Here is a 19,500-nt window from a genome sequence, read left to right as displayed (position 1 = left end):
GGACCCCAACACTGAACCAGAGGCAGTGACCAAGCACTGCTGAGAATGGCCCTAAACTGAACCCCCCCCCCGCAACCACCACCAAATAAAAAAGAAGTTTCTCAGATAAAAAGCTTATTTCAGAGATATCCCTAAATCTAGGTAATCTCTCTACTTAAAAATATGAGGGAAAATAAAGATTGCTAGAGTTTAGATAATATTTTTAGAGTAATGTTAATGTGTCTGGTCCTGATGTACAGTTATTACTTTCTCTTCCCCGCGCCTCCCTCCACTACCCAAATGTGCAAGACCTCTAGCACTTTCCTTGTGTCACTTCTATGACACCTCTTCATTCCTTCCACATGGGCCATTTGATCATCTCAGTTTTATAGTAAGAAAAGGTCATCTTCTTCCCTGAAAGGCCCTGGAACTGTCTTTTCAGAGGCTCATGGGGCCACAACTGATCCAATTATGTGTGACAAGTGCCCTACCAGACGTGTTCTCATTCCAGCCTGTACGTTTTACAGGCTAAGGAAGTCTGGGTCTGTGGTCCTAGTTGTACAATTAAAATAGCAGCACCAAGTCCACTAGATCTGTATGCTCCAGAGTCCCCGAGTCTTTCCATCATACTATCATGCTCTTCAAATCTATCAAAACAACTTTAGTTTTTTGGATCTCAGTTCGTTCAACTGGTAAACCTTGGCAAAACCTACTATTAGCTCTGTGGATAGACATTTCTCTAGGAGTGGAGAAGTTGAAGGGAACCCCATCTTTAAATCCCTACAGATATCTGGGATTACTGTCTTTAAAATAATCTGACCAAGGGGCTGGGGCAATAGCACAGCAGATAGGGTGTTTGCCTTGCATGCGGCCTACCCAGGTTCGATTCCCAGCATCCCATATGGTCCCCCAAGCACTTCCAGGAGTGATTCCTGAGTGCACAGCCAGGAGTAACCCCTGAGCATCAGCTAGGTGTGACCCAAAAAAGAAAAAAAAATATTCTGACCTAGATGGTGTGAGGTCTGGTCCCACTGATTATGGTTAACCTTAGGAGGTAGAAGGATCTGGAATCTTCAGTGAACTGAGTCAGTATGGAGAAAGGACTCGGAATCTCTGGTTAACTAAGTCAGTATGGAATTTTCTTGATGCTTTAGTACGAATACTTTTTATTTTTAAAATAAAACAAGTTTATTTGGGAAATCAGGGAGGGAAAGAGTTGACACGTGCAGGATGGAACTCGAACTTCTTCAGAGTGGAAAAAGAAAATACATATTCCAACCAGGGACGTGTAGGCCATCCCAGAATAGGGAAATGTACCCTAAAGAAAGGAAATCCACACCTCAGGCAGATAATGGCCAAAGAGGCCCCTTTTCCTCTGCCACGTTAGTTCTATGAAGTTTTCCCAAACTGTCCCCACCTAGAGTGGTTGCCAAGGGGAGAGTTAGGAGCTATTGATATTTGTAATTGTGGTATTCTTCATGTGGCCTTTGTTACAGTAGTGATGCTTCTCCTCCAAGGGGCTCTGGGCCTGGAATTCTGTATCTCAGTGACTTGCAGCTTTATCTGATGACTGATTGCTCAGTCCTTATAATCCTCCAGGGACTAGAGGAATCTAGAAGGGGTCTGGAGCAGACTTGAATGACTTCTCCTCTCCTCAGAGCATTCTGCTCCCGTTAGCTTTAGCAAAGAATGTACAAAGTCTCTGAGATTGCACCCACAGAAAGAGGGTACTCCTTACATGGACCTATTTATTATCCTTCTACTTTTCCTAGCAGAACACCACCAAATAGCAATAGCCTGTGCTTCTCCACAAAGCACACTTTTTGCGTTTAGTTCCATAAGAGCAACACCATCTTGGAAGCAGCATAAGAACAATGAATCCTTCATCCTTTTTTACAGGTTAAATAATATCACAAATATACTACAAGTTGCTCCCGAAGAAGGAAATACTAATACATGAAGAATACATTATATTTGCACAAAATTATGATGCAATTATCTGCCTAATGACTAACCCTAATTTATACTCCTGTCACATTTAGATATCAATCTTCTAAAATCATTGTATAGCGACCAGGGAAATATCACAAGTATTTGAGCACATGCCTAGCTTGTGCAAGGCTCTGAGTTTGACTCCTTGTATATCATATGGCCTCCTGAATACAATGGGGGTGTTCCCTGCAAGCCCAGATATGCTTGCCACTAGATACGGCCTCTTGATAGCCCCAGAATCACTGGCCTGCACTTGACCAAACTCTGCTGGGAGCCATACCCCACCTCACCCATATCGCAGTATTTTGGGGTGTACCTCCATTTAAAAAAAAACTCTGAAAACTAAAAGCTTCCAAATAAAATCTGTTTTTACTTTAAAAATTAAAAAAACTTTTGATATAGAGGCCAGCAGGTAAGGCATTTCCCTTGCATACAGCCAACTTGGGTTGATCCCTGGCATCCCATATGGTCCCCTGAGCACTTCCAGAAGTAATTCCTGAGTGCAGAGCCAGAAGTAAGTCCTGAGCATCTCTGGGTGTGGCCCCAAAACCCAAAGGAAAAGCTAAAAACTTTGGCATATTAATTTTGCCTTTTAGCATGATCTAAAAATGCATGAGAATTTTTGGGTGTTATGTGGCTACTTATAAGCATTCTAAGGGAAAACAGCTAATTGGGTCAAAGGTTCTGCAGAGGAAGGAATTCGGGGTCAGGGCGGAAGTCTGACCTTCTGAAACCTCCTTCCCCTTAAGTTGGAAGCTCTTGTACGAGTTCATATGTGTTGTAAGAATACATCTCCTACTTCTGGAAGCCCCAATTCTCAGTTAGGGGAATTCTAAGAACTTCCTGTGTCCACAGCGTTAGCCAACTTTGTACTGTGGGGGTGGGTGGCCAGATTTGCATATCCTCTGATAGAAGGCTCTGGTGTCAGTTCCTCTGGAAGGAGAGAGAAGCGTGAGACTCCGGGTTAGAGTAGGCATTTGTTGCTTCTGTTCAGTGCACAAGCTCATCTTGCAACCTTGGAAGACAGGCAGCCGGGGAGTATCTGTCCTTGGCTCATGTAGTTGCAAAAGTCACGTAAGTCATGGCCAAGGCACAAGCTCCCTGTAAGGAATGGGAAGAGCCAGCATCTTCTGTTCAGCCCATCTCTATCTCTAAAGCAAATCGCCAGCAAAGCAGGCCTACTGAGTCAGGGTTCCTCAGATCTCCCCCTCCTTTAAATGCACCACAACCCTTTTTTGATGGACCCACCCAGGTGAGGAAAGTGGACTATGGACAAGTCCAAGTCTGAAACAGAACTTTGTTTGAATTTTAGCCAGAAGAGGATAGATTCTGCTTAAAATTTGGTAGTTCAAATTTCTCAATTTAAAACATATTTTTCAAGATTACTTGTTGTGGTGGTTTTATTGTGAAAGAACGTCCTTCTTCCATATGGTTGGCTTTCCTTCAAGGCTAATTGTTTTGTCTGTTCTTTGGGGACACCACAGAGCCATATAACATGTTTCAAAAGCATTGAGCTTAGAGGAGGACTCATTCTCTGGGGAGAGAATCCTGTGTTTGTCCAAGAACTGAATCTCTGCCTCCTCCCACACGAGTTGCTCACCAGCCAGTTGCATATTTGGTGGAGAGATTTATGGGGCTGAACATACAGCTGCATATTTGCTTTTTATTTCTACCCCACTTATCCCCCGCCCCCGATAGCAGGGTTCTCCTGTTAGGATTGTTATGCCCTAACCCCCTCTCCAGAGCCTGGCAAGCTACCGAGAATATCTCGCTCATACAGCAAAGCCTGGCAAACTACCCGAGACGTATCCAATATGCCAAACACAGTAACAACAAGTCTTACAATGGTGACGTTACTGGGCCCACTCGAGCAAATCAATGAACAATGGGACGACAGTGACAATGACAGAATGCCCTAAACACAGCCACACAACCTTTTATTATAGCAGTATGCAAAACTCTTAAGTAGTATATTCTTGCTGAATGTGAACAATTTTGTAAACATAAGCTTCCATCTAAATGCAAAGAACTTTTACTTATAGATTTACTTTAATAAATCTTGACATATATGACAGAGGTATGAGTTATACACGTATAAGTTTATATATGTGCTTATGTATACCTCTGTATATATATGACAGGTATGTTATACATATATATGTTATACATATATAATTATATATATTTGTCTTATCAGTGATAGGGATCAAACCCATATGCAGAGTAATTACTCTACCACAGAGCTAGCTCCTCGTAGTCTATCCTATATTTTTATGAAGAACCCATTCATAGATCCTGTTTCCATGAATTAATGGCATTGCCTGCTTCACTGGAATTAACTTTGAGTGAATCACATATGGACTGGACTAGAGATTCCTTAACCAAATTCTGCTATTGTTTACTTGTAAATCATGCTGTTTGATTACAGTGTCGTCTGGATTTTCTACCCCTGGTTAGATTCTCTTGGATGACAAAGTTCCTCTTACCATCTTCTGTTGCTTTTCACCTTCATTTTTGATCTGAGTGAGCAACTTAGCCTGACATCTGTTTCCATTTCTGGAATAATAGAAACCCAAACTGGTTCTCTTGGGTATGGACCCATGCAATGAGTTGTCTCCCTTTGAGCAACTTGCAGTCAGTAGGCAATTTGAAGGGAAGAGATGGTGTAAAGAGGGAGAAAGGATGGGGCTGGAGCAATAGCACAGTGGGTAGGGTGTTTGTCTTGCATGAGGCTGACCCAGGTTCGATTCCCAGCATCCCACATGGTTCCTTGAGCACCTCCAGGAGTAATTCCTGAGTGCAGAGTCAGAGTCAGGAGTAACCCCTGTGCATCACTGGGTGTAACCCAAAAAGCAAAAAAGAAAAAAAAGAGAGAGAGAGAAAGGAACATCATTACTTATATCTTATTCATGGTACTAAATACTGGTCTTAATTCTTAAGCATATTTGATCCTCATAAATAAACTTTGTCTCCATTTTACAAATGGATAAAGTTTAGCTCTGAGAATTTGTAACTGGCCTAGTCTATAATAAGAACATTTTAAAGATGAGAATGAGCATTAATTTTATTGCACTAGGTAGAAAATTCACTAATTACATAAATGCACAAACGCGCACTTCTTCAGACAATACCATCTAAACTACTGTGAATCACCTTTTAGGAATACTTTTGAAGTTTATGTTACTTAATCATACTGTTGCCATTATAGGGGAATCCACTGCAGGGCCTCCAGGCCTGTACTCTACTGATTGAGCTACCACATCTCTGACACTTCTTGGTTAAAAGTGAAGGAGAATAGTCTCCAAGTATTACTATTGAATAGTCTACTTACATATATTATAGACAGATACATACACAGGATGTTATATTTACAATCATATATGCATTTCAAATGAGTATTTAATATACATAAATCCAATTTATTTGTCTTCCTGGTGCCTTATCATATAAAAATTGTCCTCTCTTCTTTTTTTTTATTACTATTACGCTTTTTTTTATTGAACCATAGTTGCAAAGCTTTCATGTTTGAGTTTCAGTCATACAATGATCAAACAACCCATCCCTCCACCAGTGTACATTTCCACCACCAATGTCCCAAGTATCCCTCCCACCCCACCCCCACCCTTCCTCCCCCTGCCTCTATGGCAGACAATTTCCTTCTTTCTCTCTACTTTTGGGCATTATTGCCGTCCCTTCTGTGTTGCTACCTCTGTCTTAAATCATCTGTTGAGGTCACTTTATGAATTGTAAATGCTACTACACTGACTTGCACCAATATTATATTGCCTAAATGGAATACAGCTTTACAGTACATCTTTCAGACATTTGTTGTTCACAGATCTTAAACACATGAGTTCATAAGAAACTTTACATTCTTTTGTTCATACCGTTCTACACTGTAGTTTATATTAATCTAAAAATAATGACTTCTTTGCAAATTTAATCAAAGCAAACTTTTATCCAAGTTCTTGGAATGTAAGTAATAAGTAAATTAAACTTGTAAATATATTGTTCAGTCACTAGTTAATAGAATTTTTTTTTCTTTGAATGTTAGAACTAAGCAGCAATTTAAAGTTCCCAATCAATGCAATGTTTTTCAGGCAACTTATAAGATAGAGATTTAGTACTTGGAGAATTGAAGTAGTATGTGTTCAGAATGAACTTAGCACATTGTTTGCTGAGCTGAGACAGGAGCTTACTCTGACCTCCCAGATGTATCCTTTCTCCATCACTCTGCATTGGGAAGGCAGAAAAAGGACGAATGAGAGTATCCCTAGAAATACACTGACTAGGAAATCCATTTTTTGCTGTGGATGAGTCAAAATTTTGGGCAAGTGAGGGGTGTTGCATATCGGGCTTCGTAACCACTCAGACTGCACTGACCACCTGATGCCAACATTCTCACCCACCTACGGCAGGCAGATGGCACCTTGAATTTTCTGCTGTCCTGTTTCTATTGTGAAGCAAAGATTGCAACAACAAAAAAAGGAATGTGAGTGGAATCGGTAATGCCAACTTAGGTAATGCAATTGCTGTGACAAGTGGTGTGGTTTGAGGGAGTTTGCTGGCTGAATTGCATGCAGTCTTGTTAATAAGGTTTATGCTACATTCTTTATTCATGTTATGTATTTTCTTCTCTGGGATCTTTAAAATGTTCATTAGGGAGACTGGAGAATAGTACAGCATATAAGGTACTTACTTGCCTTACACACTGCAGACCTGGATTTGTTCCCTGGCACCTCGTATGATCCCCGAATCTCCACCAGGAGTTACCCCTGAGTATAGAGTCAGAAATATGCTCCGAGACTGCTAAGCCCCAAGACCAACATAAAATAAAATCCCCCAAACTAACATAAAATAAAACAAAATGTTCGTCCAATTGTTATTAATCTTTTCCTCACTTCAGCCAAGGAAAGAAATGTATAGTGAGAGGGAACTCCTTTCTCTCTTATACGGTGGTTATTTCAACTCCATTTGAGGATCAAGATAGTATGTATCCCTGCCATGTCTGGCCTAGAGTTAAAGATCAGCTTGAGTTATTCTAACAGAAAATGAAAATAACACTTTAGTGCTCCATATCCTTTTCTTCTTTGATAATGACGATGGTGTGATAATGATGACCTAGACGGTACTGTTCCATTTCAAGGAAAGTAGAGGGCTGGGGCTGGAGCAGTAGTACAGTGGGTAGGGTGTTTGATCTCTGGCATCCCATATGGCCCCCTGAGCACCATCAGGAATAATTCCTGAGTGCAGAGCCAGAAGCAACCCCTGAGCATTGCCAGGTGTGACCTGAAAAGAAAAAAAAATTTAAAAGACAGTAGAGGGGAAAAACAAATGCAACACTTTCAAGAAATTTATCATGATAAGTACTGACATACCAGATTGAGATATTCATTTTTGTAGCGCCAGTACCAGTTTTGAGGATGCTCACTGTCATTACTTGAGAGGCAGTGTTGTGTAAGGCTCAAGGAGATGAGTCATAAGTAAGAATCCTGACTGCACTGCTTATTAACTCCAAAAACTTAACGCCAGTTACTTTTCGTTTGTTTGTTATTAAAGAGGGCAGGGGTGTCATACCCCAGCAGTGCTCAGAAGCTACTCCCAGCTTTGACACAAGTGTAAAGCTTGTGTCAAAGTGACCACCAGTCACTCCTGGTGGTGCTCAGGGGACCTGGCACTGGGCATCTATCCTGGGCCTCCTGCATTGCAAAGCATCTGTTCAGCCTATTGAAGTCTTTCTCCAGCTGGAAACCTTGAGGCAAGAGAGGTGTACAGGGGTTAAAGTCACCTTACATGTGGCTGACCCTGGGTCAATCCTTAGACCTTTGCACAGCCTCTGACCATCACCTCTCAGCCTTAGAAGTCCCCAAGCTCCACCTGAAAGACAGGAGCAATGCCTGAGTCCCTTGAGTTTTATCTGAATACTAGATTTCTAGGATAGTTTTGAGTGTTCTCCTTAGGAATTTAGGTGTTTTTATTTTGGGTTTTTTTGTTGTTGTTGTTGTTTGGTTTTTTTATCCTCATGGTTCTGCTTTCTGTATCATTTGATGGAGCAGACTTCAGTGCCCAATCAACCAAGGCTTAGCTTGTTCTTGATTATTTTATCTCTTTCTATTTTTTTAATACTGCTTCCCTTAGTTTCTGCTTTGGTAAATGTTTTTGGTAATTTCAGGGAAAGTTTGGCATACCCTTATTTCCAATCTTTCTTCTTCTTTCATATGAGAAAGTATGCAAAGAAAAATTCCTTACATGAATGTAAGGGTGCAAGTGTCTTGGGGGACATAATTTCCATGGCAGTGAGAAAGTACTTAGACCATCATAGGTGTAGTATTTATCCCTAACCTCCTTGAGACTTTGGGTGAAACAATTGAATAATTGTTGTAGAACTCCAGACATGCAAGAATAAATGTGCAGTTGCACAATCCCTTGGGCACCCAGACTGTCTGGAGGGTTATTGTGCCTCAGGCCAGGACTAGAGTAGGGAGAGGAAATAGACATGAGTCTTTAATTGGGTTGGCTCCTTCTCAAAATAAAGGCTGGAGTTGATATGGGGTATTTATCCTAACCTGATCACACCTTTAAATGCACTGAATCCTCCCTTGTTCTTTCTGTTAACTCTTTCCAGACAATTTGTTTTGTGGGTGTGGGGAGTATTGTAATTGACAGTACTCAAGAACTACTCAGAGGTTGCTCCTGATAGTACTTCGGGGACCATGTGTAGTGCCAGGGAGAAGCAGGCTTGGCTATGTGCAAATTAAGTGTCTTAAACCCTGTCCTATCTCTCTGATCCCGAATTTTTATTTTTAGAATTTTCTTCCCATTACCTTTTATTTTTTCAGACCTCAGTTCCCTAGGCTTAATGCAACCTGTGAAAATTTTATCTTCCTTCTCATTAACCAGAATGTCTTCAACTCCCTTCATTATAAAGCTTAAATATCACCTTCTTGTAGGAGATGAGTTCAGAGCATCTGCTCATTATTGACCCCTTTTCAGTAATCCGGGGACATGAGAATAAGATGCTAAAATCTGTGAAAACCAGATTTTTAAAAATCATAAGCAGAAGAAAAGCATCCACACTTCTCTTGAATTGTCATGACCTCAGGTGGGTGGCATCAAAGTTTTCTGATCCCAAATAAAATGAAGACACTCAAGTAAGGTCCATTTAGAAGGTGTTCTTAACGGTGTGTGTATGTGTGTGTGTGTGTGTGTGTACGAGAGAGAGAGAGAGAGAGAGAGAGAGAGAGAGAGAGAGAGAGAGAACATGCACCTTTTATCCGAGCAGAGAAATCACTTCCCCCGGGCCATGTGCTTTCCTGTGGTTACTTATAATATGCGTTGATTTGCAGAACACTGTGTACCATAGATGCTAATTCAAAGTCTATTATAACTGAATGTATGATGTAGTCTTACCTGCATGTCTAGATCAGTTTGCACATTTTTAGTAACAAGACCTTGGAACTGTCAGCTCTGCAGCAGTTGTTAGGACCACTTAGGGAGTGATGACGTCCTTCTTCACAGGCAGGCTCTAAAAATACTATATGGAATATAAGCTTGATAAATGTTTGGAAAACCTCTCTCTCTCTCTGTCTCTCTCTCTCTCCCTCTCCCTCCTTCCCTCCTTCCTTCCTTACTTCCAGAAACATTTTGCAAGGTGTATCTACCCTTAAATATTGCAAGGTCACTCCTGGTGGTGCTCACTCGAGCCTCAACCAAACTCAGGAAAATTCTTCTGATGAGGCTGGGAAAATCTAAAAAGCAGCCTCATAAGCTAGTTACTTGAGTAGACCTAGGTTATTTAACAGTAAAAGCAAAGAAAAAGATGTTTGTCTTGCACAATGCTTTGCATTCCTCAGAACTTGATTATGTATGGAGAGAGTACTTGATAAATCTATACTTATGTAGGAGTTGGAGTTCAAATTCCAGTCTTTCCTCTTAGTTGTATGACCTCAAATAAAACCTAAATTCTCCAAGATGAGATTTGTACCTAAGGATTATATTGGGGGGTCATGAATTGCCAGTGGCAGAAAAAAGCTATCTTAAGAAAAAAAGAAATTGATTGGAAGGATGTCAAGAATGTAAGAGAGACAAAGACAAGTCCAGAGAGGCAGACTTGATAAAGGTTAGGAACTGAGGAAGGTTTGGGGATCTAATTACTAGAACAAATGAATTTTCTCTTCTGTTTACTCGGTTCCAGATTCAGGGGTCCAGTAAAGAAAATCTTATTGGCCAAGCTTGAAGTAGATGACCCTGTGGATAGAGTAGAGTGCGTTGATTAGCATTGTCTGACATTACCAGAGCTCAGGGAGGAGGCAAGAGTGGGGTTGTCATACCTGCAATGGATATTAAATTTCCAAGATTTGGAAAACCTGACAATTGGTTGCACCAAATCCAACAGATATAACCAAGTCACGCTCACTGTCCTCCCGTTGTTCATCGATTTGCTCGAGCAAGCCCAGTAACATTGTGAGACTTGTTACTGTGTTTGGCATATCGAATACAACACGGGTAGCTGGCAAGGATGATAGATAAATTAATTTTGATAAAATGTGTAAAGTACCTGCATTAGCCTTGGAAAATAATGGGTTATAAATAAATGACTGGATTTGAGGTGTTGCCTACTGCTTTGAAAAGAAGCTGGCTTGTGATATTCTCCCAACTCTAAAAAAATGCTTAGCTTTATGAAAGCTTTATGAAAGCAAAGACTCAGTAGTTTAAAAAATAAATTCTGCCTGAATTCTTCATGCACTAGTTAGTATAAGACTTTTTCTTCATCGCCAATGGCATAGGTTCTTCATGTGATTTCTCTATTCTCAGAGGAACTATATCAGAGGGTAGCAGAGGGAATTCAAGATGCATTTGCTTTCAGCCCACTCTTGCCCTCTGCTACTCTGAAGAGGATGTGAAGAGCAGGGAGTGAGATTATTTAGGATAGTCTTGAATCTGCCTTGTTTTATTAAAAAATAAATCAGTGTCAACCTTTGGTCCTCTTCTTTTGTGCTCAGGGCTTACTTCTGGCTCTCTGCTCAGAGATCACTCCTAGTGGGGTTTGGGTGCTGCATTTTTCTAAAATTAAATTCCACTTGGGTCATCGGTCCCAGGTGGATGGCCAGTCCAGCCAAAGATTGGTTTGTGGTCCTTGTTCATGCACTTTCTTGTTGGGATTGCACACCAGCTGCTGCATTTGAGGACTTAGGCAGTGTCTAGCATTACATTGATTCGAATTGCTTATTGCTGGTTCTTATCCAGCTGGTCCTGCTGGTTTCTCCTTCCCTAGCTGGGATGCCCCTGGGTGTGGGTTCTGGGTAGAGGTCATTCTGCACATCCTCCCAAGCCTTAAGGGACATATCCCTTAAGAGGTTCTATGGACTCCAGGAGTCCACACAATCAAGAGGTTCACAAGACACCAAGAGTGAATCAATCTGGTCCCTATGATCTATATACACTGATGGCATTGGGGCCCTCTTCTCTGCAGTTCTTTTTGTTGTTATTGTTGTTTAGTTCATTGATTTAAAGAAGGCCTTTGATTCTGTTGAGATGGAAGCGGTCATTGAAGCCCTAGCCAATCAGGGCATTCAAGCCCAATACATCAGGATCCTCCGTGAGCTCTATTGCGGATTCACTACCAGGATCTCACACATTCTACAAAGAAGTGATCGTTGATGTCAAGAGAGGGGTGCAGCAGGGTGATACCATTTCACCGAAACTCTTCAGTGCCACCCTCGAGAACATCATGCGACGACTGGAATGGGAAGGAATGGGAGTGAAGATAGATGGTCGGCAGTTACACCACCTCCGCTTTGCTGATGACATTGTTTTAATAACACCAAACATCAGCCAAGCGGCACAAATGCTGGCCGACTTTGACCGTGACTGTGGAAAGGTAGGACTACAGCTGAATCTTACGAAGACAATGTTTATGAGAAACAGCCTTGTTCCTGACGCCCCATTCGCTCTCAATGGAATGACCATCTCCGAATGCAACAGCTATGTCTACCTAGGTCGAGAGGTCAACATGACAAATGACCTGGCACCCGAGCTGTGCAGGAGGAAGAGAGTGGCTTGGAACGCCTTCCAGAACGTCGAAGAAATAGCTAAGAGGACGAAGAACCTCCGGCTCCGGGCACATCTCTTTGATTCCACTGTTCTTCCTGCATTAACATATGCCTCAGAGACCTGGGCCCTACGCAAACAAGATGAGAACGCCATTCAGGTCTCCCAAAGAAGAATAGAAAGAGCTATGCTTGGAATATCACGTTTCACTCAAATGAGAGAACGAATCCGGAGTTCTGACATCCATCGACGATCAAGGATCAGGGACGCTGTCTCATTTGCCAAGGTGTCGAAAATCAGATGGGCTGGTCATGTAATGAGATTTAAAGACGACCGTTGGACTAGAGCTGTTACTGATTGGATTCCACGGGATGTCAAGAGACCGCGTGGCCGCCCACCTACCAGATGGTCATACTTCTTCGTCAAGATCATGAACGATTGGTTTGAGGCCCTTCATGTTCCCGGAGCGAACCGATGCCATTGGGCTACACTAGCACGCGACAGGGACAAATGGAGACGTTACTGGCGCCCGCTCGAGCAAATCGACGACTAACGGGAAGTTAAGTGATTAAGTGATTAAGTGTTGTTTAGTAACAGGGGCTGGAGCGATAGCACAGCAGTAGGGCATTTGCCTTGCATATAGCCAACATGGTCAACCCAAGTTCGATTCCTCCGCCCCTCTTGGAGAGCCCGGCAAGCTACCGAGAGTATCTCGCCCACATGGCAGAGCTTGGCAAGCTACCCGTGATGTGTTTGATATGCCAAACACAGTAACAACAAAGTCTCCAATGGAGACATTACTGGGCCCGCTCGAGCAAATTGATGAACAACAGGAGGACAGTGACAGTGACAGTTTAGTAACAGCTTTATGAAGACTTATATTCCATTCCATTTGCTCCTACAAAATATAAAATGCAATTGAATGCATTTTAATATGTTCAGAGTTGTACAACTATGACCACAAGCACTTTAGGAAAATATTCAGAGGGCAGAGACCTAGTACAGCTTACCTTGCAAACAGCTGACTCGGGTTGAGTCCCCAGCACCCCATATAGTCCCTTGAGCACCACCAGGAATGAGTCCTGGGCTCAGCGTCAAGTGTAAGCCTTAATCACAGTTGGGTATACCCCCTCCCAAGAAGAAAAGAAAGACATTTTTCATCATCCCTAAAGTAACCTTCTACTCGTTAGCTGTCAATTTCATTATTCACTCACTGTCCCCTTCGGCCCTCTTGTACCACTAACCTATCTAACCTACTTTCTCGGACTGGCCATTATCCATCCTGGATATTTTATTTAAATAGACTCACACAATGCATGGTCTATTGCTATGGGAATAATGTTTCTTCAAGGGTTATCCAGGGAACATACATCATTATTTATCTTTATTGCTGAATAAGATTTCATGGTACAACTGTAACAAAATATATTTTTCCTTTCATCGCTTATTAGATATCGAGTTCTTTAGATCTTGAAATACCGAAGCCTGTCTCTTCAATGTTCTTCCATCTAATGGCCCCAGATCAGAGAGCACAAACTCAAATGCATGTCAGAGACTAGGAAGTGGGGAGGACCATCTAGAAGGGGTATCACCAACACTGCCATTGCCCAGTGCAGATCCAGACCTGCTGCTACTTTGTCTTCACATCATGCAGAGTCCCCAGTATGGGTTTTTATGTGAAAGTTCCCCAGTTTGCAGTGGTCAACTAAAACAAAGAGTGAAAGACATGAAACATACTGTTGAGACCAAGGTTGAAGATGATCCCTGGTTGATCCAGAGAAATTTCTCATCTTGGGAATCTGTGAAGAGTTAGCTGAGAGCGTCTAGCAACTTCTTCCTTCTCATTTGACAACACACACACACACACACACACACACACACACACACACACACACAAAGCTGTGGGGAAGAGGGTCTAAAGTCTAACTCTAAATCAAGAGCAAAGTGAAATGCTTCTCATTCTTTAGATTATGAGTGGGCTGGAGCAGAAAAAAAACAAGGCTTGGGCTAAAGTCTTCATGAAATGAGCTCATTGGTCCTGCAGATTACTGGGGCATACCTCAGTATGGGTTATAACCTGCTGGTGTGTCCTGTGACTTCAGCTATGGTTTATAACTGCTAATTTTTGTGCATAATATCTGCGAGGGGAGATTTATGGAAATGGAATAGGAAAAAAAAACAGTAATTGCATAGCCTTCTCTTGTAGAAATATGCTGTAGAAATGGTAACTAGGGAGTGGAAAATACACTAAGGTTAATGACCACAGTGAGTGCTTGTTGCATAAATAGTCACTCTTTCGCCATGTCAGCTTTCCCATTTGTTTTGTATGTGACCATAAAGGAAGTGGGTGTTTTTAAAGGAATGGAAGTTCAAAGAAAGCAGCATTGGTGTCGAGCTTGATATTTGCAGAGAGGTTTTAAATTCACAGTGTAATTTGTGAGGATAAGGGATTTTCTCTTTTGAGGTGGGGAACACACCCAGCAATGATCAGGACTTACTCCTGACTCTGCACTCGGGAATTATTCCTGGAGATGCTTGAGGCACCATAGGGGATGCCAGGGATGGAACTTGGCTCAGCTGGGTGCAAGGCAAGTACCCTACTTGCTATACCACGTCTCCTGTCCTGAGGATAAGAATTTTTACCTAAATCTTGTTTTGTAACAGGGCTATAAAACACTAAGGTGGAAAGGAAAATAAGTGACTTAAGATCATTCAGGAAACGGACCTTGGACTTAAATCCCTGTTACTGGATTTCAAGTTATACATTTTTTAACACAGATAAATAGCTATCCTTTTTAAGACACTCCCATTTTGGTTTGGCTAAGAAATAGACATGGGTATTTTTAGAAAATAGTGCTTATTTGATATGCTTTATTTTGCCTGTTTTATAATATATTTTGTTTAAAATAGTTATATTTTTTGGCATTCTTATTACTTTCATACAGTATGTGAGTTTATATACATGGTCAGGGAAAATGAGGGTTTTAGTTGAGTTATTGACATAAAATTAATAAGTAGGTGCTGGTATGTACATTCATTATTCAGGCATCATATTTAGAAACAGATATGGTCAACATCATGAAATTAACTAGTGTCAGCCAGTCTTGCTCTCAATTTCCTTTCCCCTTTTCCTATCCCCTCTGCCTTCTTTCCTTTTTATTTGAATTTTCTCTTTTTTCTCAAATTTTCATTTTCTGGTTTTTGGGTTATAATTGAGAGTGCTCAGGGAGTTTTCCAAGAACTTTTCTTGGGGAAATGTGGTTCTGAGATTAAACACAGGCTTTCCACAAGGAAATCATGTTACACCATCACACTGAGACCCCAGAAAATTTATTTTTTATTTTTTGCATTTCTTCTTTCTTTCCTAATTATTTTCTTATATTTGCTGTATGAACAAGGACAGAAACTCATGTTCGATCCTAATTGTGCTTTGTGCTTTGTGCTTAATGCATGTTTATTCAATTCATTCAATAATTGATGTTTACTGGACACTTTATAGTCTTCCTGTGGCTTCTGTAAAAGCATTAACACAAACTTAGTGTCTGTACTAGTTAAACACTAATTAATTAAGGCCATGTAAATGAAATCTCTGACAGTTCTGTAGTCAGAAATCTGTAATAAAGGTATTATTGGAAATCGCATTCCTTTGGTAGGTTTGCAGATTCTGAAGAGAATCATTGCTTGATTCCTGGCCCCTTCTTATATCATTTTATTTATTTACTTTTTGCTTTTTTGGGTCACACTGGCAATGCACAGGGGTTACTCCTGGCTCATGAACTCAGGAATTACTCCTGGCAGTGTTCGGGGGACCATATGGGATGTTGGGAATCGAATCCGGGTCAGTTGTGTACAAGGCAAATGCCCTACCCACTGTGCTATCATTCCAGCCCCTTATACTATTTTTTAAGTTTTAGTTTTTTAAAAATTAGCTTTATGGAGCAATAGCACCACAGGTAGTTTGCTTACCTTGCACATAGCCAACCTAGATTCAATCCTGGGCACTCCATATACTTCCCTAGACCCTGCCAAGAGTGATCTGTGAGCACATCGACACTGCCAGGTGTGCCCCCACACATACACAATTATAAAAAACAAACTGTTTTTTAACTCACCATGAATTAAAAAGTTATAAAGATATTTATGAGAGTGTCAGGCATAAAATATTCCAACACCCTTCCTCTGTGGCAGGCATATCCCCTCTGTGATTATCCTAGTATTGTATACTTTATTATCTGTCCCCTAGCTTATCCTCCTCAGTCCTATCTGCCAAGCTTCCTTCCAAAGCCCAGTTCTCCTGCTCTTCTTTCTATTGCCTTTGGGCATTTGATATTCCCCTGTGAAGTTCTTCATATCCCACAAAGGAGCAAGATTATTCTGAGTCTGTTCTTCCCCTCTGATTTTACTCAAGATGAAACTCTCCAGATCCCTCCATGTAGCAGCAAATTCAAATGTCCAGGAACAGTTGACTGGACAACAAAAAAAATTTTTTAAGTCATGGAGGGCACTCCTGATAGCACCCTAGTGCTACTCCCACCTCTTTGCTTAACAGTTTCTGCCAGAAGTGCTGGCAGAGACCACACAGGGCCAAAGGATGGCACCAGGGCCAGCCACATGTAAAACATGTGCTCCTGCCCTCTGAGTCTTTTTCTAGCCCTCACACCTTTTCAAAAAATATTGGAACCTCTCAACAACTGCCATCAATTTTCTTATCTCCCTCTGATATAAGCCCTTTTGCTTACATTGGGCCCACATGCATAACATAGGATAACTTTTGTATTAAAATGAGCTGATTAACAATGCAGTTCCATCTTTGACATTAATCACCACTGTCATGTAAATGAACATTATTTGCAGGTTCTGGTAATTAAGTATTAAACATCTTTAGTATTTGATTTTTTATTACTGATTGATTGATGTACTGTTGATTGATTATTCACTTATCCTTGGTACTCACTGTTTGCTACTTATATTATGTTTGAGTGTATTTTACTAATTAGATACACAGTTAGAGATCAGTGTGTCTCCTGTTTTCTGTTGGTGTGACAGAAATCACTTGTGTCAAATGTCAGCCTAGTTAAGCTCACAACGAACATACCATCTGTTAACTTGTTTTAGCTAATTGGAAAGTAGCTAGAATCTTTATATAGTCACCAAATCTTAAATGAACTATCTCTACTTGGGCAGTAGCTGTGGATCATTACCAGTTCACTGTGACATACCTGGAGGATCCAACTCATCCTCCAGATATGATGTCTTTATTGTATTGAAGACGTCTCTCTACCATGGTTAATTAATCCAGGGTATAAAAGCAGACCTTTACTGACCACATTCATTTTCATAAGTAAGGGAAATAGGAAAAGGTGTGGAATTTATCATCTCAACGGGGACCCCTTGTCAAGTGAAAGGAGACATTATTAATCATTATTCAGTGACATTATATTAAAAGGATAATTCTGGGAATACTAGACCACATGGTCTCTCCATGCACTGAGTTTGAATGAATAATAGCAACTGCCAACTGTGAAAGTGTGTTGAATACCCCATAGGTTCAGAGACCAATAACAGAAGCTTTATATACTTTGCCTCATCTATCATTTTATTTATACTTGTCATCCTTATTACAGAGTTGAGAGAAATAAAACCTGTAAATTCAGTTATGTAACTGAAGCCAATCAGTTGCTGAGTTTGGATTAAAATTTAATTTTGTAAAATGTGAAAGTTGCTTTCCCATGAGTGAGACTCCCAGCAGCCAAGTGTCATTTCTTGGAAATTGTTGAGTTGCCTGGGCACAGTCGGACCTTTGAAGCATGGCATGACCTGTTGGAGGTTTAGAGTGTTTTTCTATCATGTCTATGAAGAGGCAAGGCTCTCAGTGCTGTGTTTCCTGTGTCTTTTCTCTAGGTCTGCCAGTTTGTGGTCTCTGTAAATGGCCTCAATGTGCTGCATGTTGACTACCGGACTGTGAGCAATCTGATCCTGACGGGGCCCCGGACAATTGTCATGGAAGTGATGGAAGAGTTGGAATGCTGAGGAGGGACCCTCTTGACCCTTGACGTGGCCAGACAGCACAAAGCAATGCAACGATGACTTCCATGTGAATGGGTGTTTCTTTGGACAACATAGAAATAGTTTCTCCACACACAAACACACACACACACACACACACACGTCTTATTTCATGTTTCATACATGGTTTGAATGTGGGTGATACATCTTTTTAAAAAGGAAAAACATGACTTATCTCCCTGTAGAAAAGAAAATTGAGAAATAGCAGTTTCTTATGTGGTAGAACTACCTTACTTGATTTCTAGTTGTAGTTCTAATCTAGTGTTTCTCTTTTATAAATCTTAGTTTGTAAAGAGTTGTTGAAGTGTTTATCTTGCCAAAGCAGCAACATGCTCAAACCTCCACAGGAATCCATAGAGTTGTTATTGTTGTAGTTGCTGTTTTTATAGACTTTGAGTTGAAAGTCACCTCAATTTAAAACAATTGCTAAAAGCTTGTTTACTGGCATTTAGGGCATAGCTCTCAAACATTTAAATCCTTAAGAGTCACCAAAAGTGATTTTTCTCCTTAATTCCCACCTTTAGTATCAACTTTTGACATATGTTCTTGATTATAGCATTAGTTTAAGAAACAAAAACAAAACTTTGTGATGATATGGATGGAGACAGGAGTTAAGGAGATATTAAGTAAAATTGTTCTGATTTCTTTTTCTAAACTGAAATCATTTTGTCCTGTGAATCATCTGTAGAAGCTTTGTAGGATTCATCCTGAATATGCTGAATGTCAAAACATAGAAGTTTGTATATAGACAGATAATAAAAGTAAATCTTTCTAAAGAAATTTCACTTCGAAAGGGAGTATTCTAGGACTTGACCTGTGTGATAAGACTTGAAACTCTAAATTGCCTTACTGGCCTGAACTTTTGTTAACTTTCTGGTGTAACATATTCTGAAGACATGACAGGCTGCCTAATTGATGGAACTATTTCCACCCCCTCCCAAATCACTGTCTTCCAAATCATTGTAATTTTTTTCTATTCATTGTATATATGCACTTTTCTTTTTGGTCTGGAGAAGAATGCATTTGGGGTTTATTGTATAGAGGAAATTCTTCAAAGTGCCAAATTAGGGAGTTAGGGGGTGCTAGTTTCTTCGTAAAATAATATAATGCATTCTGAACTATAGTTTCTTATTATGTGTTAACAAAATAAAAGATGAATGCTGTACCTCAGTCATGTTTCATGATAAATTCTCTAATGAGTTGATATGGATGGGATGGATACACTATGCTAAATATGTTGCATACTTGTATTTCTCTGTGCCTGGTGATTCAGCTTTTCTGATGTGTAGATTTAGATGGATAGGATGTTGAAGTAATAGAAAGTGTCTCACTTTAACACCATTGCTCTCTTTTGAGAAATATCATCAACTCCTTGTGTAAGTTGTATGCATGCAAATTTTACTGTAGATCAGG

At 40.6% G+C, this 19,500-nt stretch overlaps 1 protein-coding gene across 1 annotated transcript in view; it reads left to right on the top strand.

Moving 5' to 3' along the window:
• Window positions 1-19,257, top strand: part of DEPTOR (DEP domain containing MTOR interacting protein) — a 190,956-nt gene extending 171,699 nt beyond the window's left edge. Inside the window, exon 9 of the mRNA XM_056111533.1 lies at window positions 17,923-19,257. Coding sequence (XP_055967508.1) covers window positions 17,923-18,051 — 129 coding nt within the window. The 3' untranslated portion in view covers window positions 18,052-19,257. The remainder of the gene's footprint in view (window positions 1-17,922) is intronic.
• Window positions 19,258-19,500: the final 243 nt, after the last annotated feature.

This window comes from Sorex fumeus, unplaced genomic scaffold, assembly GCF_029834395.1.
Source record: "Sorex fumeus unplaced genomic scaffold, SorFum_2.1 ptg000002l, whole genome shotgun sequence".
NCBI classification, from domain to species: domain Eukaryota; kingdom Metazoa; phylum Chordata; class Mammalia; order Eulipotyphla; family Soricidae; genus Sorex; species Sorex fumeus.
Note: the sequence above shows the minus strand (reverse complement) of the source record. Positions and strands in the feature narration are given on the sequence as shown.